This window comes from Neofelis nebulosa, chromosome 9, assembly GCF_028018385.1.
Source record: "Neofelis nebulosa isolate mNeoNeb1 chromosome 9, mNeoNeb1.pri, whole genome shotgun sequence".
Lineage (NCBI taxonomy): Eukaryota > Metazoa > Chordata > Mammalia > Carnivora > Felidae > Neofelis > Neofelis nebulosa.
Window position 1 is genome coordinate 23,303,947 of NC_080790.1, and position 27,769 is coordinate 23,331,715.

The 27,769-nt window shown below is 37.2% G+C and overlaps 1 protein-coding gene and 1 non-coding gene across 7 annotated transcripts in view; one reads left to right on the plus strand and one right to left on the minus strand.

Moving 5' to 3' along the window:
* Positions 1-4,487: 4,487 nt before the first annotated feature.
* SPDYA (speedy/RINGO cell cycle regulator family member A) overlaps positions 4,488-27,769 on the plus strand; it is a 38,501-nt gene continuing 15,219 nt past the window's right edge. For 2 of the 6 annotated variants that reach the window (XM_058682917.1, XM_058682923.1), the window contains exons 1-5: positions 7,777-8,565; positions 9,648-9,900; positions 13,169-13,227; positions 15,920-16,005; positions 21,580-21,751. In XM_058682917.1, coding sequence (XP_058538900.1) covers positions 8,548-8,565; positions 9,648-9,900; positions 13,169-13,227; positions 15,920-16,005; positions 21,580-21,751 — 588 coding nt within the window. In that variant the 5' untranslated portion in view covers positions 7,777-8,547. The other 4 variants (XM_058682919.1, XM_058682918.1, XM_058682921.1 and 1 more) reach the window with 4 other exon arrangements.
* LOC131486470 (small nucleolar RNA SNORD75) lies at positions 15,065-15,126 on the minus strand. The gene has a single exon (XR_009249370.1). It is a non-coding gene; the product is annotated as a small nucleolar RNA SNORD75 (small nucleolar RNA).

Below are 27,769 nucleotides of genomic sequence, written 5' to 3' on the forward strand. Positions count from 1 at the left end.
AGTATGGGGAAAGATCCAGAAAGTTATTTTCAGGGGTGCCTGGGTGGCTCAGTTGGTTAAGTATCCAACTTCAGCTTCAGGTCATGATTTCATGGTTCGTGGGTTCGAGCCCCACATCCAGCTGTATGCGGATGGCTTGGAGCCTGGAGCCTGCTTTGAATCCTGTCTCCGTCTCTCTCCTCCCCTCCCCCGCTCACGCTCTGTCTCACTCTCAAAAATAAACATTAAAAAAAATTTTTTTAGGTTATTTTCAATAAGGAACAAAAAAGTACAGTGAAGAAAACTAATACAGTGCTTATACCTTGTTAGATTGATTATTGTTCTATCCTCATACTTCTCAGTTTTTATTGCCTCCATATAAAAGAGCAGTCAGCCACGCTGAATTCTGGGTCTTAGTGCAACATTCCAGGAAGAGAATTTGGCTCAACTTGGGTCAGGTGTCATTAGGACTCCCAGCAGGTGAAGAAGAGAGATGATAGTATACGAATATAGCTGCTATCCCTGCACCCAAGTGGTTTGGGAAGTTGAGTAGAAAATTTACCAGAAAAGGGATGCTAAAAAGAAAATCCAAAGGTATTCTCTATGACATACTTTAAAAGATAATCTAGTCACAAAAAGTCCGAAAATACAAACTTGGCAAGATGTAGACTAATGGGACTCTTACTTAAAATTGGTACAACTAGGGGCACTTTGCTGGCTCAGTCAGAGGAACATTCAACTTTTGACCACAGGGTCATGAGTTTGAGCTCCACTTTGGGCATATAGATAATTAATTTGGTACAAGTACTTGGGAAATAAATTTAGCACTCATAATTTTGTAAAATGCATATCCTAAAATCCATCATTTTCACTTTAAAGCCTTTATAAGAAAAGTACATATAAAAAAGTGTGCACCATGGGGCATATACAAGAAGTAGTATTTGAATATTTGAAACATGGGCACTGACCAATCCAACACCAACTAATCAGAACCTATGCCCACTATAACTAACACGGTTTTACAGAGACACAGCAGCTGATAACCAACCAAGTCTGTGTACAAGAAGACTCGTGGCATTCATAGTGAAAAATGACTAGTGAGAGGAGCATGGTGATACGTTACAGTATATTCATAGAACAGAATTCCATACAACAATGAAAATGCTTTACAGTGTCCTGCATTTGCATGTTAAAATCTTAAACTATAAAGAATACAAAGTATTAAGTTTACAAACAATCTGTATTTAAGGATACAGTGAATCTTAAGGGAATGGGAAAAACAAGTCACCTCTTCAGGAAAGTATGCTCTTCCACCGAAGAGCATACAGGATCTCAACAGTATTGTTTATGTTCTATTTCTTGGATGGTGGGTTTATGCTCTTTTGGTTAGTAGTGGCTTCTTGAAGTTTTTGCTTTATTATGTGCTCTGCCTGCATATATGTTACGATATATTCTTTTGTACATATCAAATATTCCATTTTTTAAACCATGTATGCAACCCCATTTATGTAAAATTGTATCTATATGTACACATAATAAAAAATTTTGTATAAAAAAATAGCTGGTTAATAAGATTGCAAAAATCAGAACTTCAGAAAGTGCTGCAGGGGGCACCTGGGTGGCTCAGTCGGTTAAGTGTCCTACTTCGGCTCAGGTCATGATTTCAGGGTTCGTGAGCGAGCCCCGAGTTGGGCTCCGTGCTGACAGCTCAGAGCCTGGAGCCTGCTTCACTTCGGATTCTCTCTCTCTCTCTCTCTCTGCCCCTCCCCTGCTTGCTTGCTCTCTCTCTCCAAAGTAAACATTTTTTTTAAACCTTTAAAAAAGAAAATGCTGCAGGAATTCAAGAATGGCAGAGTCCTGCACTTATTAAGTACTTAGATGATGGACTGATGCCTTGAGCTGGGTCTTAAAGGATGAATATCATGTAGAAAATTTAAATGAAGTTTAAAAAAGAGCACATTATATGCCAGCTCAAAGAAGAAAGTTTTTGTTTTTTTAAAAAGGGTCTTTTATTTTTTACTTTCTAAAAATATTTATTTATTTATTTTGAGAGAGTGTGTGTGAAGGACAGAGAGAGAGAGAATCCAAATCGGGCTCCAGGCTCTAAGCTGTCAGCACAGAGCCTGACATGGGGCTTGAACTCCCGAACCACGAGATCACGACCTGAGCCAAAGTCGACGCTTAACCGACTGAGCCACGCAGGTGCCCCTCAAAAAAGAAAGTTTAAGACATACTCAGAAAAAAGTATGTCACTAAGAATGGAGTAAAGAATCACTGGATAATAGTGGGGAGATACAAGGTAGAATGTGGACAAACGAGAGGCGATGCACGCGGTACAGGGAATGGTCAGGCTGTGGGCAATCAGTAATATTTTAGTGAGGAGATAGCAAAGCCATGCATTAGGATGGATGAAAAGAGGAAAAGGACTGTAGGCAATAATGCAAAGGCTCTTTAGATAAATGTGTGTTCAGTTCTTATCAGCCAGTTGCCAGATCAAATGAAGGAGGCAAGAAGGTAACAACACACCTCCTGTGTGCCAGTCCACTGCTGAACAATTTACCACAATATCAAATTTGTCCCATACGCTTACAAAGCAGAGGGTATCATCCCACCTTTACACTTACCTGAGGCATACAGAGTTAATTTGCCCACGTTCATATAGCCAGTAAAGTGAAAGCGCTTCAATTCAAACCAGGCCTGTGACTCTAAAGTACATTTTCTTTCCTCTGTGTCCATGGGCCCAACATAGTCAAAAACCCAAGAATGAGAAGGCTCATGAAGACCTTGCTGGTCATAACCCTTAACTTGAAGCCAAAACTTAAGTGGTAAGCTTCTTCCCCAATAGCTTGCTTTGTTAACATCTATGTATATTTGCTGACTTTTGTGTACAAATTTTACTTAAGTGAAAACAAACTCCTGTGTGGAGACTTGGGGATCCTAAGGAATACCCTCTCCTAACTGTACTTTGCCTTTGCGTTATATATGCATCTCTGGTGCCACAACTCGTTGTTTTAGTTATTCGTGTCTGTATCTGTCTAGAAAGTTCTAGAAGGATAGCGCCGCTATTCATTATTGTGCTACTTTCCTTGCTTCACATTTGTAACAGTGATTTCCATATAGTGGACATACGTGGGCTTTGTAAACATTCTTTATGCAAGGCTGGAAACTAGTTATCACAGTAAACTCTGCTATTTTGGGGAAAAAAAGAACAACCAGGGAAACCAGAGGAATGGGGTTTAAAGCAGTCATTTTCCTAGGAGAGTAAATATTACAGGTTTTCACAACTAGTTGATGCTTCTTGGTCCATTCCCCCATTTAAAGGCCAAGGGGGAAAGATGAAGGCATTTGTAAGGAAAAATGAGTTCCCAGACTGCACCGTCTTCCTACCTGAAGGTGATTTTGCCCTCATCTTGCTGTGGTGAGAGCCCAAGAAAGAAGGAAACTAGTTTACTCATTCTTCAGGGTTGCTGAGTAATTAATTGCTGGGAAGTTCCACAAATAGGCAAGGCCACATTCTTTTTAGGTGTAATAATTGTGGTTGCTGAAAAATCTGGAAGCAACCCAAATATCAGAGTGCCAGGTCAAATGAAGGAGGAAAGAAGGGAACCGTCAGGAAGGAAGGGTCCATCCACCCTGGAGTATTATGCATTCAATAAAAATTTAGAAAGATTGTAGCAACATGAAAAAAAAAAAAGGCCATGAGATGTTAACGGGGGAAGAAAGCAGGTTATACTGTAGGTAGAAGGGAAGTGAAGAGGAAAGGATATCAGGGAAAACATTTTAAAGCTATGACGAATCCTTTTATTTACTCAATTAAACATTTACTAATCACCTACTACATCTCAGGCACATGGCCAAGGGCTAGGAGGAGGCCAAAATCAAAAGGTTCCTGTAGAATTTACAGCTTAAAACAGTAGATTAAACGGAAGAGTGCAATATGACCCCTTGTCACAAAGAGCCACACGGTATTCACACCTTTCTTTTTTAGTTTAAGGGGTGTCCCTCTGTTTAGTTATTTTAGCCTAGCAGTCACTGTATGGGCATAATAATTGCTGCTGCAAAGTTCACCTCTGATTCTTTGTCTTCCTACTATTGACATCTCTCTTTGTCGAGTACCTGCTGGTGTTTGTGTGCAGGCATCGCGCTTGGTGCTGTGAAGTGGAAGTGAGTTAAGGAAGGCCTGTAGTCCCAGCCCCCCAGGGCTTCTCCATCTAACTGGAGACGAGGTACAGGGCTCGCATACAAGTCAGACTTCAATGAGCGTCCAAGGGAAAGGGGATCTATTCGGAGGCCAGAAGAGATCTGGGAGGGTGGTCGCTTCTGCCAGGGTCCAGCCCCGAGGGTTAGCAAGGCCTGGTAGAAGGCTGGCGGGGCTGCGGGCAGGCGCAGCGGGAGCTCGAGCTGGAACACCCCAGCTAGAGTCGGGGGCGCGGCGCGCGCAACCTGGCCCCGCCCCCGGCGGCGGCTGTGTGCGCTGATTGGCCCGCGCCGGCCTCGCTCGCGGTTGGCGGGAGGCCTCTGAGCGGGTAGTGCCGCTGCGGAGCGAGTGGCGAGCAACCGCCTGAGGCCTCGAAGCGTGCGGAGGGAGGCTGTCCGGCGCCCAGCCCCCAGGTTTTGGCAGGTATCTTCCGCTCGCGCTCCGGCTTCGGGCCTCGCCGGCCACCCTCCAGTTTCGGCTGCGCCGGGTCCTTCCATCCCTCTCGCCCCCGGCCCCGCCGCCCACCGGGTGTGAGGATGGGACGGCGTCCCGGCCCCCTTCCCCCACACGCTTCGGCCCGCGAGTCTCCTCAGGTGTCCTCGCCGCGACGGGAGCACATCCTCCCGGCGCCTCGGGCCTGGGCTCGGGCGGGGGGCGTACGAGGTCGGAGTCCGCGAGGCTGCCCCTTACTCGGTCGCTCTGTGGGGACCGCGGAGCGGCGTCGCGCTCCTCCGTGTCGCCGGCGGGCCCTTCCCTGGCGCGCTCGCGGGGAGGAGAGGCCCCGGGGGACGCCGCCCGCCGCCGGTCGTGATCCTCTGGGGAGGAGCCCTCCCCGGTCCCCTTGGGTCCCCGTCAGCGCGTCCTCTTCCAGGAGCCGTGGGGTCGCAGCCGCTGTCCGTCCGTGCCCTGGCCCCGAGCCACCTCCCACAGTTTCCAGCCGCAGGTTTCTTACCCGTCGGCACGGCTGGGGGCCAGCGGGCTTCGATTTTTTATTTATTTATTTATTTTTTTAAAGAACCTTTTGAAGGAATTGAACACTTCGACACGGATAAACCCCATGCTATGTGAAAACCGAGGTCCCGCTTGTTTAACAAATGTTGTTCTCGAACACATGCACGTTTAAAAATACCTCTGGTCTCTGTTACCAGTACCATCTTAACATTTCAGTTATATCGCCGGAGGTGAAATGTGGCTCTCCGGGCACCGTCTGACTCTTCTTCCTTCGAAAGACACGCCTCCCTGCAAAAAAGACGCAGTAATGCTGCTGCCGTGTAGTGAGTTTGGGCCACGGATTCAGCACTACGCTCGGCAGATCCGTATACTTCCTTCGCTCATGAACCGTCCTAAATATGTATTATGAACAACGTCTAAGAATAGAATACGTAATTTTTACTGAATGCTTCTGTGTACCAGGATCTAAGAGCACCTAGGTGTGTCTCGTCTCTTAACATCCGGAAGGAGGAAATGGGTGCTCCCAGGAGTGGTGCTCCCAGGAGTGCGGCCACAACTCACTCCTACGCTTCTGTCCAGCCCAGCTTCCATTTATTCCGACCACCTCATCATGAAAGTGTCTGGTTTTCTCCACCTAATTGCGTGGATTTCTTTTTTTTTTTTTTTTTTTAACATTTTTTAATTTATTTTGGGACAGAGAGAGACAGAGCATGAACGGGAGAGGGGCAGAGAGAGAGGGAGAACAGAATTGGAAACAGGCTCCAGGCTCCGAGCCATCAGCCCAGAGCCTGACGCGGGGCTCGAACTCACGGACCGCGAGATCGTGACCTGGCTGAAGTCGGACGCTTAACCGACTGCGCCACCCAGGCGCCCCATAATTGCGTGGATTTCTAATCAGACTTGAACTTCTTCTTGAAACAGCTCTGCTGTGCAATTTTACAAGTGCTGTAGCACCTAGCACTTGGCTGAGGCCAAAAGTATTCAATAGCCATTTAGATGTTAAATTAGAAAAAAAAAAACAAACCCATATTTAAAAATCAACATTATGGAGTTGTGATAATAGCCCCAGCAAAGCTTCCAGCAGTTTTGCCAAGAATTTTTTTTTCTTAAATTTGCTGTGTTGTTGTTTTTTTTTTTTTTTTAACAGTTTACAGTGTGTGGTTATGATGGAGAAAAAATGCTGTGGTTATCTCCATAAGGATTCTGTTTTTTAAGAGTTATTTTATTTTAGCAAAACGGTGATAAGCCCATCTTTCTTCCCTAAAGCAATGGCTAATATTTAACCACTAAGTCACAATTTATTTTGCATATTGACAATGCAAATGCTTGACTTAAATTTTTATAAAGTGTAAGCTTATAAGCTGGGTTTGTTTTCCTGGCAGGGTGACAGTAAGTAATATCGGGCTGCATACCATGATGTTTTACACATGATTTCATTTAATTTTGAAAACACTTCTTTGGTGGTTAAAGGATATGGGCCTTTGGTGTCAGACGTTCCTGGATTCAAATCCTAGGTTTATCACTCGTTAATTATGTGACCATGGGCAAATTTCTTCTTCCCCAAGCCTCAAATTTCTCATCTAGAAAATAAGGATAAAATAATACCCATTTTATAGAAATGTTCTGAGGATTAAATGAGATAATGCATGTGAAACTTTTCGCACAGTGCCTGGCACATATTAAGTGTTCAGTGTAAGGCTGCAATTATAAGGAAGTTAAGGTTTCCCTGCCTGCCCTGAATCGCCATCAGATGTTGCTATTAGATTTTTCATATAGGCAGCTGAGTCTCCCAATACTGATTCTGTCGTATGATTCTGTGCACCACACCCTAACACTCTTTATATTACCCCCAGAGAAAACAAATTATTTTAGATACCTATAAATTAGCTGTGGTATATTTACCAAAGGGGGGAAAAAACCCCAGACATCCTATTCAAGTGTGAATTCTAGTACAATTTTTTTTCAGATTGGTGGAGTCCACATAAAAACCCACTACAGGGTTTTACCATTTGAGTGTAGTTTCTTCTGGTTCCTTCCTTCTTCCCTGTCTCTTACCCTTTCTCATATTTTTAGTTGCCTTGCATTCTTTTCCTCTTGCTTCCATGAGAACTCTATTTTCAGTATATCTAAATGAAGAGCATAATTTAAAACTACCTCAAGTTGGAATATGAGTAAGAATGTAGCATTGATCGCTTCTCTCCTTAGTGTCTCCATAACTTTTCTGCCAGTGTTTGCTGATTAACTTCAATGAATCTCTGGGGAATTTCACAGTTCTTTCTCTATTTCCTCAAATTTCATATGAAGTATCCCAACACATATATAGAATTTAACGGAATAGTGTAAAGCTATACTATGAACATATTTATCTATTTGATTGACAAAATTTGCCTTCTGGCTTCATGATATGTCCGTGGTTATCTTAGTATAACAACACTTTTAAAGTTACCTAACATTGAGTAAAACTTACCTTCTGGGAGATATGCCATAGTTATTCTATATTCTGGCACATTCCACCCCCAAGCCTAGCTCCCAGTTTGAGAAGCCTGACTTTAATTTTTTCCATCTAGATTGTAAGGCTGCTCTTACTTCGGGGGAAAAAAAAAAAAGATGCAGATGAGACCTCCAGCTGTCTCCCAGACGAGGTGGGTAGGAAAGAGCAGAAAGTTCTGAAGTCTCAAGTTTCAATTTATCACCCATTCCTTTTTCTATGGAGTTTGTAGCACCCACCCCCAACTCCATAATTGCCTTAAATTTGGTTGGACCTTAGATATGAGAAGAAAGATGAGCGGATGGGAGGGAAGTGAAACAGAGGGAGGAGAGCAATTATAGAATCAATTGAATATAATTTCCTCTGCTTAGTTTTTCATAATCTAGCCCTCTGCTGTCTAATATGATAGCTGCTAGCTACATGTGGCTGTTGGGCACTTGAAATGTGGATGGTGCAACTGAAAATTTTTTATTTTAATTTAAAATTAAGTACTGAAGGAGTGTAAAATATTTTTCCCTTACACACTACTTTACTGTATTGGTAGGACTACTTTTCACTGTCACTATTGGAAATTTAGCATCTGAATTGAGACCTACTACAAGTGTAAAATACACAGCAGATTTCAAAGACTCAGTATGAAAAATAAAGTATGTAAAATATCTCATTAATTTTTATGTTGATTATACACTAAAATGATATTTTGGGTATACCAGATTACATAAAACATATTACGAAGATTCATTTGCTTGTTAGTACTTCTTTAATGTGGCTTTAAAAATATAAAATTACAAATGTGGCTCACATTACAGTGGACATTGCTGATCTAGCCCTACTATATCCAATCTTATTTTCCATTCCTTCCTTCAGCAGGGAAGTTTCTGAGGGTCAGGAAGGAGAATCTGTACCTAACTCCTTGAACACCAAGGGAGGCATGGCTGCCTGGGTCACTGTGAGTTATGGATTGCCATGCTTGGGTCACTGTGAGTTATGGGTTCAGAAGTTCTCATTAGGATCTCAGAGTAGTTTCCTGCTTTGCCTATGCATATGTCCATTTCCTACCACCGTATAAAAAAGGTATTACAAAAGTAATACAAACTGTAGTAATAATTGTGTGAACTAATTACCACCAAACATGGTAGTGATTATGCATATTGTTAAATATTGATGAATTAACTTTGTTTCTAATTTTATTATAACACTGTACATTCATATACACTTAAAATCAATCACTCAAATTAACAGTTTGTGGTTATGATAGAGAAAAATGCTGTAGTCATTTCAATAAGGATTCTGTTTTTTAAGAGTTATTTTATTTTAGCGAAACAGTGATAAGCCCATCTTTCTTCCCTAAAGCAATGGCTCATTTAACCACTAAGTCATACACTCACAAATTTAAAAATTAGAGTGATCAATTTATGAGAATCCCTCACGTATACCCTACATTTCTTTGCTAGAATTGTTTTTAACTTTTCAATAAATACCAGTAAATGCTTGTTGAATAAGTGATTTTTGTAGCATATCAAAGAATTACCAGTACAAAAATATTTTGTGTGGGGAGGTGGATTACTTTCAATGTAAGATTTGATATGATAATAATTTATTTCTGGAAATAGCTTGCCTTGTTCTATAAAAAGTTTGAAGTGTCATATAATAACTATATGATAAAAGTATGTCAGTATAAGCAGAATTTAAAACTTTAGGAAAAAAGAATACCACAAATAGATTATAAGTGCAGCATAGTTTCTCTAATTAACTTTCAAATTTGGTTTTGGGTTCCCTAGTAGTCAAAGCAAAATGGTATACAGGATCTTACTGAGAAAAGAAGGTGTATCAGTTACCCAAAGGAATCATAGCATTTCTTAGCAATGAATGATAAAAACAATTTCTTATGTGAGTTACTATCACAAATAATATTTTAGTAGCAAGTTCAATAACATTTTATATGACTGCATCTGGTAATGTCATCTGATTAGTTGTTTTTATATAGAAATGAACAAGAGTGTGGTAAATTATTATGTTTTATTTTTACAGGAATCTTGGGAAACCAAAATGAGACATAATCAGCTGTGTTGTGAGACACCGCCTACTGTCACTGTTCATGTAAAATCAGGGTCAAATAGATCACATCAGCCTAAAAAACCCATTAATCTGAAGCGTCCTATTTTTAAAGATAGTTGGCCAGCATCTGAAAAAAATGCACATAATAGCAACAAGTCTAAACGCCCCAAAGGACCCTGTCTAGTTATACAGCGACAGGAAATGACTGCTTTCTTTAAATTATTTGGTACGTTTAAAATGTTGTAATAGCAGTAATTGTAAGGTACTTAAAAATGAGAGAATCTAAAGATCTACTTTATTATTTTCATAATAATCAAAGAAGATGTTGTTATTTTCTATGTCAGATTTTCTGTCTCCAATCAATTTGTTTTTGTTTTACTTAGGGTTTGTCTTTTTTTTTTTTTTTTAATGTTGGATTTTTGTTGTTTTGGATTGCTTTTGGATTTGAAGTTCAGATTCATCTTGCTTCTAGACTACTTAAATCCAAGTGTCAAATGTGAATTCTGAGCAATTCAAGTTCATAGCATGAGTTTTGTGTGACCTAAGTAAAATACTACATAAAGTCTCAGGTGAGCCAACCAGCCCAGTTTGACTGGGCCTGAGGTGTTTCCCAGGATTTTCAGTGCTGAAACTGAGCAAACTGGGAAGGTTGGCCAACCTCGAGAAGTTTCAGTATTATATGTAGGGATTTTTTTTTCTTTGAGAGAGAGAGAGAGAGAAAAAGAGCACATGTGCACATGGGGAAGTGACAGAGGGAGAGGGAGAGAGAGAATCTTAAGCAGGCTCTGTGCTCCTTGCTTAGTGGAGCTTGATTCCATGACTCTGAGATCATGACCTGAGGCAAAATCAAGAGTTGGATGCTTAACTGACTGAGCTACCCAGGCACCCCAGGAATTATTTTTTAATATTTTATTTTTATTTAAGTAATCTCTACACCCAGTGTGGGGCTCCAGCTCATGACCCCCAGATCAAGAGTCTCATGCTCTTCCTACTGAGCCAGCCAGGTGCCCCACATATGGGGAATATTGTGGGGTTTTTTGTTTGTTTGCTTGTTTGTTTTTTAAAGCTTATTTATTTATTTTGAGAAAGAGAGAGACAGTGTGAGTGGGGAAGGGGCAGAGAGAGAATCCCAAGCAGGTTCTGCACTGTCAGCACAGAGCCTGATGCAGGGCTCAAACTCAGGAACCATAAGATCATGACCTGAGCCAAAATTGAGTTGGACACTTAACCAACTGATCCACCCAGGGGTCCCAGGGGAATATTTGTAAAAATTATGCTTTATCGGTGCGCCTGGGTGGCTCAGTCAGTTAAGCGTCCGACTTCGGCTCAGGTCATGATCTCGCGGTCTGTGAGTTCAAGCCCCGCGTCAGGCTCTGTGCTGACAGCTCGGAGCCTGGAGCCTGTTTCGGATTCTGTATCTCCCTCTCTCTGACCCTCCCCCATTCATGCTCTGTCTCTCTCTGTCTCAAAAATAAATAAAGGTTAAAAAAAAATTTTTTTTTTAAATTAAAAAAAAAATATGCTTTATCATCATGCTCATGAAATGAGTTTAAATTTATCTGTTCAGATCATGAGACAATGCTACTTTGCTGACAAATTTCTTAAAACAAGAAACTTTTTTATATTCTAGTAGCCAAGGAAGGGACGAATTTTTTTTTTTAAGGTAAGGTAGTAAGGTAGATTAGACTAAAGGGTAGGATAGATGGATTCTGGTAAATATCTGTAGGAGTGAATCAAGTCATGTAGGTACCACAGTCTCTTAGATCCAGGTAACAGGCAGAAGTCAGTTGGGGACAATAGTGTTTGCCCTGCTCAGAAGACAAAAATCTTAAAAATATATATATATGAAAAAAGGAGGAGAAGGAGAAGAAGGAGGAGGAGGAGAAGGAGAAGAAGGAGGAGGAGGAGAAGGAGAAGAAGAAGAAGGAGGAGGAGAAGGAGAAGAAGGAGGAGAAAGAGAAGAAGGAGGCGGAGGAGGAGGAAAGGAAGGAAGGGATGAGGAGAAAAGGAAGGAAGGAAGAGAGACAGAGTCAGGCAGGGTGGCTAAGTTGGTAAGGGTCCAACTTCGGCTCCGGTCAAGATCTCATGGTTTGTGAGTTCGAGCCCTGTATCAGGTTCTGCACTGACAGTGTAGAGCCTGCTTAGGATTCTCTCTCTCTCCCTCTCTCTGCTCCTCTCCTACTCGCACTTTCTCTCTCTCTTAAAATAAATAAAAAGAAAGAAAGAAAGAAAGAAAGAAAGAAAGAAAGAAAGAAAGAAAGAAAGAAAGAAAGAAAGAAAAGGCTGGTTAAGATTTAAAGAAAAGTAAAATCAGAAGATGAGCTAAAAAAAAAAAATGTAAGTAGTGTAAGTATAATACTCTTACTATAAGTTCCCCCTTCTCTTTATTAAGACTAGTGCAAAACTATTACCAACAAACTTTTCTATTATTCATAGCTGATCCTGAGAAATAGAAAATACCTGGTTCTACCATAAGTAATTTAAGAAATAGCTGGATGCCTGGATGGCTCAGTCAGTAGAGCATGAGACTCTTGATCTTGGGGTTGTGTGTTAGAACCCCATGTTGGGTGTAGAGTTCTTTTTAAAAAATGGAATTAACAAGGCAGAAATTAATTCTAAGAAAATGTGTACTTATTCTTGGAATTTTCCATGTATTTGACCATATTGATATTTCTAGGATGTAAAAATTAGTATAAAGAAGTATGTTTTGTTTGTTATGTAACTTAAAATGAAGGGGAGAATGGAAAAAGCAGATTTTCTCAGATTGTATTCAGACAACTACTTATATATTTGGGGACTATATATTTTGACCTTTTAAAATTGAAGTAAGTGCTTTTGACCTACTTTTTGCATATTTTAAAAGTATTTTTGTTAATCTTTGTCATAATACTCAGTTTTTCCAGAATTAAGTGTTAATTATAAATAGCTAATAAATTATGAATCTTTATATAGACATTTTCATTATTATTTGGATAATAGATAATTGGACAGAGATAAATAGGTGAAAAGAAGAATTCAAAACTGAAAATACCCTGAGACCTAACAGGGGAAAGTAGTAGAAAGAGTAAAAACATTTTGAAAATCAGTAATATTCATTTAGTCATTATTTCTTAAAGACTGAGTTATCTTTTATCAGACTCCATTTCTACCAGTAAAGATTGATTTTTGAAAGTAATAAAGAGCTAATCTACAGTCACCCAAGACATCTTTCTCAAAGAGCTATTGGGATAGTCAGGAAACCAAACATTTCTACCATACCCTCTTTGGCCTGAGCAAATCAGATGGGAAACCCAAGAGTAAAAGCCGTAACTTTTTGTACAGTGCTTGCAATGGTAAATGCACCAAAGAAGTGAAAATTACATTGTAGACAGTACTTGTCCAGGCATTTTTGTTTGATTTCTAAGCATCATTTATAATCCCCTATCTTGAAATTAATTCTTCAAAAGGAAACATTCTGTTTTTAAAAGACAAGTCATAGCTATCTTTTGTTCTAGATGACGATTTAATTCAAGATTTCTTGTGGATGGACTGCTGCTGTAAAATTGCAGACAAGGTAAATTTGGTAAAGATGTAATTATTATGTTACTAAACTGTCAGAACTTTAACAAAACCTTATAAGAATTTTCTATCCTATTTATTGTTAGGAAAAGGACTGGCCTGCATTGCTCCTTCTAAGGGTAATCCTTATGCATTAATTTTTGAAATTAGCATACATCATAGACTCATTTTATACTTGAGGAATTGCAGAATATTATTAATTATATTTAAGTGACCTTAAGTCTGTTATCTGATTGAAAACAAGAATCAGTATAGACTTAACATGTTTTGATCAGAATTATCACCTCTTATCAGGCTATGGAGTAATTCTGAATTACTGAATATTCTGAGATTAATTTCACTAAGGCAGTCTGTGATACAGTTAATATTTTATAGGTAAAACAAATCCCAATAATTTTATAGATAAAATTAGGTACTTGTGTTTTTTATTTCGGAATCTGTTTTTCTAAAAGATCGTCATGATGCTGACTTACATACTAGGGACCATATTTCTGTACTCTTTAGATTTAGCAGAACAGTTATGATCTCAGCTTTATAAATGGTATCTTAGACCAGGTAGTCATATCAGAAAATTCAGCATGACCTCATTTCACACTTAAATTTAATGTCCCATTTAATGTGGGAAAGGTATGAATGGAAGCCTGGCTTATGATTAAATATACATTAAGTTAATATTGATGTGAACTTTTTTATTTCAAGCTTAAGATAACACAGATAAAATTGAAGTTTGTCTTTTTAATCTCTAATTTTGGAAATTTAATTTTGGAAAATTTCAAACATGTATACCTTGAGGTAGAGAAAATAGAATTAAAAAACCTCTATGTGCCTATCATGGAGCTACAGTAATCATCAGCTCATGGCTGCTTGTTTCTTCTAATCCTTCTTCCCAAAACTAGACTATTTTATCCATGAATATTTCAAGATGTATTTCTAAAAGATGAGATCTTTTTAAACATAATAACAATTTTTCTAACACTTCTAAAAATTAATATTAATGCTTTCATATAAAATAGCTGTGTAATAATGTGCATGTGGAGTTGTAAGTTCCCTACTTTACAGTTTTAAATGCATTACAGTAATTAAAGTTGCTGGACAGCAGGGGGCAGTGCTTTTAAAGTAACTGACCATGCATACCGTATTTAAGAGTTCTCTAGTGAAAGTTATCTTGAAAACTTGGAGTCACCTTTGTAGTCAATCCTGTGAAGGTAGGATAAAAAGGCATTTTATGAGAGAGAATCTAATACATCAGTACTTTAATTGTTTTTAGTTTTAACATATAGAACCTGGACAATGCCCTAATACCAGGAAAGATACGTCTTTCTTTCTTTTTTTTTTTTTTTTCTTTTTTGGTTTATAAAAATTTATTGATATTGAAAAGCTTGATCTTCTATCCTGTGGGCATCCATCCAGGTGCTTTCAACTAGCAAGCTGCGCTCCTAACTGGATTGCTGCCCTCACAAATGCCCTCTTAATGTTCAGGTTGACAGTCTGCCTTGGCTTAAAACTCCTCATTCCGGGCCTCGTGAGCCACTAACTCTTCACACCTTTATATAAAAAGTTCTTCAAAATCAACACCCCAAGCAAGCCATCCAGGATAGTGGCCAGTAACCAAAATAAATCGTTGCTCCAAACATGACTGAGACTCAAGTCCACCTCCTCAATTTCCAGCCAACTCCCTTTAGCGCCTGTTTGCCCATGGGTAGCATGTGCAACTTGAACTTTAGGACCTTTGCAGCCATTTTCACCCCTTTGGCACAGAACTAGAAAACAAAGAGCATCCAATTAAACATACTGCGCAGCCAAAGTAACTATCAAGGTTTTAGGTATGGTTAAGCCTCAGAATAGGATTTTTCAGAAATCCCTTCTGTCCACTACTCTTAAACCATCACAGGCTAAGATACGTCTTTCTAATAACACATTTAAAACACTTTTTTTCTGAAGAAAATGGAGCCATTAGAATGAATTATTCTGATTTCTGATTTGAGGTTATTTTTAAAAGTGAGTATGTGAAATTGCTAAGAGAGTAGACCCTAAGTGTTCTTAACAAAAAGGGAAAAAAGATAATTATGTGAGGTGAAGGATATGTTGATTAACCTGTTTTTGCTATTCACTTCACAATGTATATAACAAATCATCACATTGTAAACTTTAAGTATATACATCTGTGTCAATTATACCTCAATTTAAAAATCCCCCCCACAATGAATGAATGAATGAATGAATGAATGGAAAATGAGTATAGGTGTCTGCAATTAACTGGAAGGAGTCAGGAAAAAATTTTTGTATAGATACATATGTCAAGCCAATGTGGCAACACACTAACAATTGATGAATCTAGGTGAAGGATGTATGGTTATTTGTTTTATTATTATTTCAACTTCTCTATGTATTTGAAATTTAAGATAGAAAAAAATTAGGGTTTTGGTTCAAAAAATATTGGCAATAATAAAATTTAGGAGTTCTTCCTAATATTAATCATGATAAATAGTTCAGAACTATTTCTTACCATTCACATGGATTACAGGAAGCCAGAAAATAAGGACCCAAATAAATAGGTAATTCTGTAATAAAGATAGATAATGCTTTATTGTTTTTAGCTTATTATTCATCTTAAAGATAACTATCTTAAAGCAGTTTTACGTATGAACGTAAAACATTAATATTAACTTTTACTTTTTTCCCTATAGTATCTTTTGGCTATGACATTTGTTTATTTCAAGAGAGCTAAATTTACCATAAATGAGCATACCAGGATAAATTTCTTTATTGCTCTGTAAGTATGCTTTCTACTAAGTGATTTTTGTGGTCCTTATTTATAATATATATGATAACTTATTTAAAACAGTCTGTTTTGGGACACTTGGCTGGCTCATTAGGTAGAACTTGCGACTCTTGATCTCTGTGTTGTAAGTTCTGGCCTCACATTGGGTATGAGCTTACTTAAAAAAATAAGTAAATGAAGTTAACATTGCAACCCATAAAAAAATAAAACAGAGGCTTTTAAAAACCTGATGTATATCCTTGAATAGGCTTTATATATAGAAGTTATATATTTTTTTACTTTAATAGAATATTTTTATGTTCTTTTCACTGATCTTATCCTGCCATATGTGTAAGGTTTATTTTTCAGTATTCCACTTGGGTTTGTATTGTATCTTTTACATATTTCAGAGTGCTCCATATAAATTATCCCAAAGTCTCCTCTTTTGACTCAGATATGTTTTAAAATCCAGAATATTCGGTTTGAAATTTCCAGTAAATTTATAGCAAAAATCATCGTCATTGGGGCACCTGTGTGGTTCAGTCAGTTAAGCGTCTGACTCTTGTTTTCAGTTCAGATCATGATCTTGCAGATGATCTTATGGTTTGTGGGATCGAGCTCCCTGTTGGGCTCCACCACATAGTGTGGAGCCTGCTTGGGATTCTCTCTCCCTCTCTCTCTCTGCCCCTACCCCACTCATGCACATGCACATGCTCTCTCTCTCAAAATAAACTTAAAGTCATCATCATTTTCCTTTTACATGAAACAACTTGTGGAAAATGCTACAGACATACTAATTATAGATTTTTGTCTGTAACCTAGAAGTTGTTCATATCTGGGGTGCCTGGGTGCCTCTGTGTTGACAGCTTGGAGCCTGAAGCCTGCTTCGGATTCTCTGTCTCCCTCTCTCTCTGCCCCTCCCCCACTCGTGCTCTGTCTGCCTCTCTCTCTCTTTCAAAAGTAAACATCAAAAAACGTTTTAAAAAAAGCAGTTATTCATATCTGACACCTTTCTTTAGTAACCACTGACTCTTTGACTTAACACACTGAACTTTGACCAAGGAATATAGCTGTTTTTTCCAATTCTTCTATTCTTCTATTGACTTTATATTGGATCGTTCATACTAGCTTTGATACTAACCATTTCTGTTAAATGGTTTTAATAACATGGCTTTCCAGCCTATAGGTCAGAATTATACTGGAAGCAATGTTTAAGAAAATGTATCTCAATCTCAAAACTTTTTATACCTAGTACCTGGATATAATACTGCAGTTGGGAATGTATGAATATAATTTTAAGTACTTAATTAGGGAACAAAAATAAAAAATACTTAAGTTGAATACCTCAACAACTGTTTGCACTGATGAGTGAGTTTTTACTCAAAGTCTATTTAATTCAGACTCAAAGTGTGATTCAAGAAATAGGACTAGAAGAAACTGATCTCTCCTTGTATTTAGAAGACATATTTCCCCATGCATAAGGGATAATGAACCTTATAAAATTTAGTGATGATTGATAAACTGTGGGAATATAATAGTACTAACTAATACTGAGTGTTATGTGCAGGACACCACAAAAATTGTTTTTTTATAAGCTCCTTGAATCTTCTCTGTGAGATACATTATTAAATTCTCTTCATTCTACATATGGGGAAATTGAGACTTAGGAAGGGAAGTACTTCCAAGTCTCACAAAAGTTAGTAAGTGGCAGGGCTGGGGTGCACAGTCAGGTGTGACTTGCCCGTGGCCAAATTTAGTGATTAACCACTAAGCTACATTGCTGTTAACATGTCTCCTTAGTATTATATTATACCTCTGTGTTGATACAATATCTATTTTGTAGTTTTTTCTACCTGCAAATTAAAAACAAACCAAAAGAAGCTTTCTTTTTAATTCTTACAAATGCCTGAAATTGGATTTGTTTGACATTTTGGTAATGTCATTACCAGTAAAGTAAAGCAGCACGAGTTTACCGTGTAGTAGTCTGTATAACATGGATTATAATTTCCATTTTATATCTAATCATACTTTTTTATATATCCTGACTCAATTCTCAGTAAATATTTTCTTAGCGACAGTTCTTTTTTTTTTTTTTTTAAGTTTATTTATTTATTTTGAGAGGTAGAGGGAGAATCCCAAGCAGGCTCCACACTTACAGCATGAAGTGCAACACAGGGCCTGATGCAGGGCTTGGTCTCACAGTTCCTGAGATCTTGACCTGAGCTGAAATCAAGAGTCAGATGTGTAACTGACTGAGTCACCCAAATGTCCCAGTTAGCCACAGTTCTAACTCAAGTTCTTTTCCTTCCTATATGTTCTTACAACACTCAGGACTTTTGTTGTCATTATTCCATATTCTCTTGTACAGTTATTTGTTTCGTACTTAGTTACTTCTTCTACTTGACTATAGGCTGCTTAAAGGGAAGGAACATGTATCTAAATTGTTTTTTTGCATCCTTTAACGTGTGGTTGTTCTTAATTCTTTATTTGGATAAGCATAATTAGCTATTATACAAAAGAAATGAACTCTGCTCCAAGAAAATCTATTTCAAATTAGAAGACAACTTACATGCATACAATACACATATTTTTATAACATTGAGCCTGAAAAATTGTTAATCTAGAGTAGAATTACAATGTAGTTCTGATAGCATAGTACCATAGTATGTTATAGATTTTGTTTTATTTGGTTAACAAGCGTGAAAGGAGCCAACCTCTGGCTTCTGTCTACCCTTTACTAAGAACTATCAAGGATACTAAAGTAAGAAATTATGTAATTTCACAGAGGACATGATTGGATTCATATAACTGAATGGGTTTCATATGAGGTGCTTTTATATTATGATAATTTAAAAATATGTACAGTTATTTTAAGGGAAGGTAAAGTAATAGGTAGGTGCTATTTTTATATTAATGTAACTAAATTGAATATGCATGTAGTTTTTTAAAAGGACATAAGTGGGTATACAATTAAAAGTAAGTATTCGTGTCTCAAGACGTTGGCATCCTTCCTCAAGAACAATGAACATTTCATGTGTATCTGTCTAGAAATAATTTTCTATACATGAACCAGTGTATATATTATATGAATAGAAGTATACTATACATTTCTGTGCCTTTTGAATTTTTCTAATGTGACATATCTATAAAAGGAGTATATGGAATGTGTATATGTTTATGTTAAAGAAAAAGCAAAACAAATACTCATATACCCATGACTCAACTTTAGAATAGAACATTGCCAGAATCTTAGAGGCTCACAGTGCACAATTTCCCAGTTAGAGCCCCCTCCCTTCCACAGATAGTAATTTTCTTGATTTTCTTTATTCTGTATATAACCCTCTAAATAATATATTGTTTGGTTTTTCCTGTTTTTAAGCTATATGTAAAAGAATAATGTGCACTGATCTTCTGTAACTTCTGTTGCTTTATAATATGATTTGAGATTCATTTATATTGATATGTGTATCTCTAGTTCATTCATTTTCACTGCAGAATAATAATATTCTATATTATTGCTTATATATTTGAATTTTTTACTATCTTGTTGTCTTTACGTCCCACTTTTTCTGTGAGATCTTTTTAATTTTTATTTTTTGATACCTTTTATTCCTCTGCTTTTTAGGAAATTATGCAGTCTATATCCTTTCAGCAGTTATCCTAGTTACCTATTTTTTTAACTTACTAGATTACTGGTTTCTTATAAAAGGATATAACTCAGGAACAGCCAGATGGAAGATTTGCATAGGGCAAGGTATGAGGAAAAGGCATGGAGCTTCCATAACCCCTCAGCACCCCTTGATCTCTGCATGTTCACCAACCAGGAAGCTCTATCCCAGTTATTTTTAATCAAGAGCCATAAACATTTTAACTCCAGTCACCCCTTTCTCAACTTATATTCTCTTGTTTTGCAATTCTGTGGTTCTACATGAAGCCCTCCAAAAACTTTGAGACATTATTGTTGTTTTTACACTGAACATTTGTTTAAGGACTTACTCACATATTTATATCTTTGCTTACTATTCCTTCTTGCATCTCAAACCTTCCACTTGGGATCATTTGCCTTCCTTTCTTATTGCTTTTAGGATTTATTTCTTTCGTGTTGGACTATTAATTTCAGTATCTTCAGACATCAGGGTCTGTTTATGTTTATGGTACACTGTTCCCTTACATGTTTTACACTTTTTTTATTGGAAGTTGCTTGTTTTTCTTAGAAAATCATCTATGGTGCTTTCATTGTTTCCAGTGGGAAATCTCTGTCATTACCTCTGTTTCTGTGTTATCTAACGTCTCATTTTTTGTCTGGACTGCCTTTACGATTTTCTCTTTATCACCTGTTCTGAATAATTTGATTATGTTGTGTGTTGGTGTAATTTTCTTTATATTTTGTGCTTTGGAGTTCATCCAGCTTCTTTGTATGTTTATACTTTTCATAAAATTTCAAAAACTTTCAGCGATTATTTCTTCAAATATTTTTTCTGTCCACCCAACTCTTGTTAGGGACTTCCGTTTCGCCTTCATTAGACCACTTGAAGTCGTCTCACAGCTCATTGGTGGCTCTATTATTTTTGTTTCTTTTTTTCTATATGTTTCAGTTTAGATAGTTTATATTGCTGTCTTCAGTGCACAAATCTTTTCTTCTGCAGTATTTAGTCTATTAATCCTACTCCATGTATTTTTCATTGTACAGATAGTTTTCATCTCTAGAAGTACACTTTGTGTCTCCTGTTCTTTTTGAACATCTGGAGTGAATATAACAGTTTTAATGTGCTTGTCTGTTTAATGTCTGTTACTTCTAATGTGTCAATTTTGGTTGATGATTCTTTTTATTATGAGTCATGTGTACCTGTTTCTGTGCATGCCTGATCCCCCTCATGTGTTTAGGAGGATACTGATTTCCATATGTATATAAGGAAACTACTTGGGTGTAGGGAAAGATTAGAGGGAACAGTGCCTAACATTCACCCAGAGCTGGGAATTTTGCCTGTTCCCACCAGCCAGACTGAAAAAACTCATAATTAACAGAATATTGAGTAGAGTACTCAAGAATGTCTTGCTTCATTAGTGGGGAATAATTACCCCAGACTGAACATTGCTCTAGATCCACCTAACAAATCATTAAAGCAAGGCCTGAAAGGATCAGACTGTTCCTAAGTAACTTAACTGCATCCTGGAACAAAGTTCAAATTTTATAGGAATACAAAAATATCCAGAACTTGGGTTGCCTGGGTGGTTCAGTTGGTTAAGCTCTGACTCTTATTTCAGCTCAGGTCATGATCTCATGGTTGTGGAATCAAGCCCCATGTTGGGCTCCATGCTAAGTGTTGAGCCTGATTGGGATTCTCTCTCTCCCTCTCTCTCTGCCCCTTCTGTCTCTCAAAATAAATAAACATTAAAAAACAAACAAAATATCCAGAACTCAACAAGGTAAAATTCACTGTATTTCTATTTTTGGTCTACATTTTTTAATTATGAGTGAGGTTGAACATCTTTATGTGTTTGTAAGTAATTTATATATTTTTTTGTGAACTGCCTGTTCTTGTCCTTTTCCCATTTCTTTTTTGAGTTGTTGGTCTTTTTTGTTAGGTATCTGGCTAATACAGTTGAAGAAGATGAAGAAGAATCCAAATATGAAATTTTTCCATGGGCTTTAGGGAAAAACTGGAGAAAATTGTTCCCTAATTTCTTAAAATTAAGGGACCAACTCTGGGATAGAATTGACTATAGGGCTATTGTAAGCAGGCGATGCTGTGAGGAGGTAAGGTTTTTAAAAAACTTTATATATGTAATCTGTTTTCTCTTTATGTAATCTCTCTTGTCTTGTTTTTAAATGTGCTTCTAATACATTTTTTGTATATGTAAGGGTAGGCTATTAACCTTGATGGTTACCATGAATACATCTTGTATATTACAATGTTGATATTTTAATTTTTTACCACAATAATTAAAAATTGTCATTTCTGTTTTTCAGAACAGCCTACTTCTGTAGTAAGTATTTTTGTTTTAGTGTGTTTCTTTAGTCTAAAAGATGACAGTATATTGGGAAAGGACAGTGTGCAGATTGCAAAATATGTTAATAACATTTGGAGGTGAATAATAATTTCCATCAAATAAAGTATGTGAAATTTCAAGTTCCCAAGATTAAAATGCAAACTACATGGTGTAAAATTTAAATAAATTTAAATATGTTAAAAATCATACCTCTTTTCACATAGAATAATACATAAAGTAAGTTTCCTTGATGCCAGATTCTATTAAGTCAAACAGAAAGACACTAAAAATTAGAAAATGGGTTATTTTACCTAATGTTCTATGTTTTCAATAAAGAAAAAAGTTAATGTTTCAAACTAAAGAAATATTCTAAAATAGAAAATTAATGGAGGGCAGTGATCATTGTAGGCCAGTAATAGTAAAGTTTGGTAAATGTGAATTAGTTAATGCTGTAATGAAATGAAGTTATATCCAGTTAAATGATGATAGGCAAAAGAACTAATTAATGGATTAGTGTCAAACTTCAGGCAAGACTTTGGAGGTGTGTCACAGAACTCTGCCTGGAATTAACCTTGTTAATTATATTTATTAATGAGATGAAAGTATTAGCAAGTATGGATAATTGTGTATTAAATTAAGAGGATTGTTGAATGTTGAGGGAAATTAAAGGATTCAGAAATAACTTAGAAGATTGAAATAGCAAGGCCAAGTTTTTTCAAGGTTAAATTCAGTGGGGGTGCCTGGGTGGCTCAGTTGGTTAAACATCCAACTTCAGCTCAGGTCATGATCTCACAGTTTGTGAACTCAAGCCCTACTCTGGGCTCCACACTCTCTCTCCCTCTTTCTCTGCATTTCATGGGATTCTCTCTCTCTCTCCTCTCTCTCTGCCCCTTGCTCACTCGCTCACTCTTTCTCAAAAAAAAAAAAAAAAAAAAAAGATGAAATTCAACAGAAAAATATGGAAAATTGAGTGTATTATCTCCCCTCCCCCAAATTAATAGATCCTCATTAAAGGATTTAAACAACTCATTCCAATTAGAGGACATTGAAAGAGTCATGTATTGCTATGTTTTATCTCTATGTCCCCAGGTCAGGAGTGGATAATTGGTGCCCCTGTGCCATCCTTGGACATGATAGTAGATCTTACTTGAACACTCTGATTTTTTTCAAAGTAAACACTTTAAGCCCCATGGTACACTCAGCTAAGAGCATGGAATGGGCACCAAAGGCAAGAGGCTGGGATAGGCAATGCTCACCTCATGGCAGATTGCCCACCCACTCCTAAGATAGAACAACTAGCATTATAACTGCAACAACTTAATTTACACAATTGGAGATGGAATTACTTCAGTTGCTGGCATAAGACTATTAAAGAGCTAGAGTATGATGTACCTTAATGGTGTATGTGTAAAAGACTAAAAAGTTTTAGATAACTGTAAACTCAGTTGTATAATGGGATTTACAGAAAAGTTTAGTATCTCAAGACTTTGACATTGACAACAGATCTCTCCCCTAATTCTAGATGTGCATATTAAATTTCCTATTCATATTTCATTATCTAGTAAATACCTCATACTTAACATGCTGACAATCCAGTTTCTGATTCCCCTACACAGACCTCCAAAACTTCTCCTTCTATGTATAGTCTTCCACATCTTAATAAATGGTAACTTCATCATTCTAGTTGTTCAGACCAAAAACTGTTGCCCTACACTTTTCTCACATTCATACCTTAAAAAAATGTCCAGCATTCTACCATTTCTCATGACCTCTACCACTAAATCCTACTTTGATTGTCTCCTCATGTCTCAGTCATTGTCATAATCTTCCAAGTAGTCTCTCTTATAATCTTTCTCTCCTGTAGTATATTTTCATACACCAGCCAGAGTAAATCTTTTAGAAAGTAAGTCAAATCATTGGTCCTCTACTCAAAAGCCTCCAGAGGCTTCCCATCTTACATAGAGTAAAAGGCAAAACCCTTATCATGGCTCTACCTGGTCTGCCAACTCTCTTCTCATCTCTTCATCTCTCTTCCCTCCAACTACACTGGCCTCCTTGCTCGTCTTCAAACACACCAAGGACATTCCCACCTCAGGATTTTTTTTTTTTTTTTTGGCCTGGAATGTTTTTCCCCCAGATATCCGTGTGCTTCACTTCCTCACTTCATTTAGGATTCTACTTAAATAGCACCTCAGAGAAACCTTTCCTTAGCACCCTGCATCAAGTAGTATCTCCCTGAATGGAATAAAATTGAAGAGTCCAGAAATAAACCTTCATATTTATGTTCAATTGAATTTTGACAAAAGTACCAAGAAAATTCAATGGGGAAAGAATAGTCTTTTCAACAAATGATGCTGGGACAAGTGGATATCTACATGCAAATGAATGCATTTGGACCCCAATTTTCATATCAGATATAAAAACTAATTCAAAATGGATCAAAGACTGAAATGTAAGAGCTAAAAACTACAAAACTCTTAAAAGGAAACACAGGTGTAAATCTTCATTACCTTGGATTAGGATTCTCAGAGATCATATGAGCACAAGCTTGAACTCAAAAGCACAAGCAACAAAAGAAAATAGAGATTATCATTGACATTGAAAACTTTTATCCTTCGAAAGACACGATGAAGAAAGTGAGAAGCCCACAAAGCGGATGAAAATTTTGGCCAATTTTCTGTCCAATAAGGGAGTTGTGTCTAGAATATAAAAAGAGTTCTTACAACTCAACAATAAAAAGACAACTTTTAAAAGGGCAAGGATCTGAAAAGGCTTTTCCAAAGAAGATCTACAAATGGGCAAAAACCACATGGAAAGATGCTCAACATCATTAGCCATCAGAGAAATGAAAAATCAAAACCACAAGTAGATATTACTTCACACCCACGAGGATAGCTATTGTGAAAAAGACAAATATAACAAGTGTTGACAGAGATATGGAGAAAATGGAACCCTCATACACTTTGGTTGGGAATGTAAAATAATGTAGTTGTTTTGGAAAACTGTAGCAGTTCCTCAAAGGACTAAACAGGGTTACCATACAACCCAGCAGTTCCAGTTCTAGTTGGGTATACAAAAGAAAGGAAAGGTATGTCCACACAATAACTTGTACATGAGTATTCATAGCAGCATTATTTGTAATAGTCAAAAAATGAAAACGCAAATGTCCTTCAGTGAATGGATGGATAAACCATATAGTATATTTATACAGTGATATATTACTTGGCAATTAAGAGGAATCAAGTACTGATAAAGGCTGCAACATGGATGAACCCTGAAAACATTATGCTAAGCGAAAGAAGCCAGTCACAAAGGACCACATATTGTATGATTCCATTAAATGAACTGTCCAAAATAGACAAATCCAAAGAGATAGAAAGTAGCTTAGTCGTTGCCAGAGGCCAAGGGGAAGGAGAAATGGGGTGTGATTACTTTTTTTATGGAGTAATGAAAATGTTCTAAAATTGACTATAATAATGGTTGTGCAACTCTGAACATACTGAAAGCCATTCTACACTTTAAGTGGGTAAATTGTATGGTATTTTGAGATATAGCTCAATAAAGCTGCTGAAATAACAAGTACTACTTCCCACTGTCCCTCTGTATTTCTTTTCGTAGTTTCCTCCATAGCACTTAACCATCATATAACATACTCTGTTTTAATTATCTTACAAATACGATTTCCCCCTACTAGAATATAAATTCCAAGAGGGTATGGTCTTTATTTTCTTATTGTACCTCCAGTGCCTAGAACAGTGCATGTCACATAGTAGGTACTCAGTAAATAGTGCTGGCTGACAGAGTGAATGGGATTTAAAGCTTCTGATTCTTTTTCATACCTTCTTATCCATGTAGTAGAAAAACAATAAACTATAAAACTTGCTGACTTAGCACTGCCTCTTACAACAGGGGCACATAGATAAGCTTTTTTATGGCTGTTCCGACCAGGTACATTTGAATCATTGTAGTACATAGGAAAAGAAATTACGTAGACTTTATCCTGTTCTCTTAACTATTCATTCAATAGCTACCTAATGAGTAAGACACTTAAGTTCAGTATTATGGGGATTTGTTGTAAAAAAGTGTTACATCATCTTTGCCTTGAAGTTTGATGCATTAAAGTGCAAAACATGGTGTTAGAAATTTAGCTAAGTATTCTATACATTTGTTATTGAGAGCCTGGTATTGACATACTGCCAACTCATTTCTTGAGTCTCACCCTAAAGTAAACCCAAGTTATGATAGTACTTCTAAACTGGCTTACAATGATAATATTTTACATTTGCATTGTGCTTCATAAATTCATAAATATTTTCATATGTAGATTATCTTCTTATCCTCACAAAAATGCCTGTGAGAGTTGCAGCATTCTTATTTTACATCTGATGAAATTGAGGACCAAGGAGTTTGAGGTTTACTCAAGATCATACATCAATTAAATGGTAAACTCAGGATGTGATTTCATATCTAATGACTTCTCAGTGCTCTGTTTTCTCTGACATCTAGCTTCCACTGCTCATACTGGTTAATTTGAAAGGCACACATATATCTATTATGTTATTTTATCTCAGGAACTAAATAGTATATTCTGTCCATTTTTCTGATGAAGAAACTGGGGCTTAGAAAGGTTGTAACTTGTCCATGGTCATTTATTTAATAAGTGGTAGGGCCAGCTAGTACTTAAACTTGGCACTCTTTATATATATATACCACTGTCAACTTAATTCTCTCCTTCCAGGTTGTATGAATTTTGTAATTTGTCTCTTTTTTTAACCTTAGTTGCTGCAAAGAAGCTAAGAGCCAAGTTTTCTCTCTACCTACCTCAATTCTATTACTCATTACTACTGGCAAATCTATTTTCTTCTTTTTTTTTTTTTATTTTTTTTTAACGTTTATTTATTTTTGAGACAGAGAGACAGAGCGTGAGCGGGGGAGGGTCAGGGAGAGAGGGAGACACAGAATCGGAAGCAGGCTCCAGGCTCTGAGCCATCAGCCCAGAGCCCGACGCGGGGCTCGAACTCACGGACCACGATATTGTGACCTGAGCTGAAGTCGGACGCCTAACCGACTGAGCCACCCAGGTGCCCCTCTATTTTCTTCCTGTAGCCAAATTTTTCCCTTTTGGGTGCTAGTTTAATGAAAAATGTATTTGCTGTTTTTGTCAGCTGCCAATAATCCTTTTTTGGAAAGAGATGAGGTATGATTTAATTGAAAAATATATGCAGGCCTTTCCAGAAAAGAGTAAAGACTATTTCCCTACTCATTCTGATATTATTATCTTCTTAGTTACAGTTAGTTTACTTTTTTGGATAGCAGCTCCTCTGAGGTGGAATTTATTTAGGTTGATGATAGCTTGATTTCTAGATTGGCTCACAAATTATGGAATATGCCAGTCTGATGAGAGTTAGACTCCAATTCCAGTCCCTTTATGCATCATGGAGGGTAGCAATTTTATCTAAAGGAATCTTTTCTCTGATCTTGTTATATACTCTGGCCTAGATGGCACAGTATCATCATAGCTGATTTATCTATCAGCTACTACTTGATTCCAGATTAGAATTTAGAAATCAGAGATGTGATATAAACAGAGTTTTAAACAAAATAATCCAATGACCATATGCAGCAGAGACCCAATATAGGCAGGGTACTGAAAACTGCTAAACTTGGTATAAGTCAGAAAGGAAGGTATCAACCTAGTGCTGAATATAATGATGCCAAAGAAAAATCAATGTTATGAAATTATAATTGTCATAACTTGCTGACCAGTTGGATATAGATTATATGG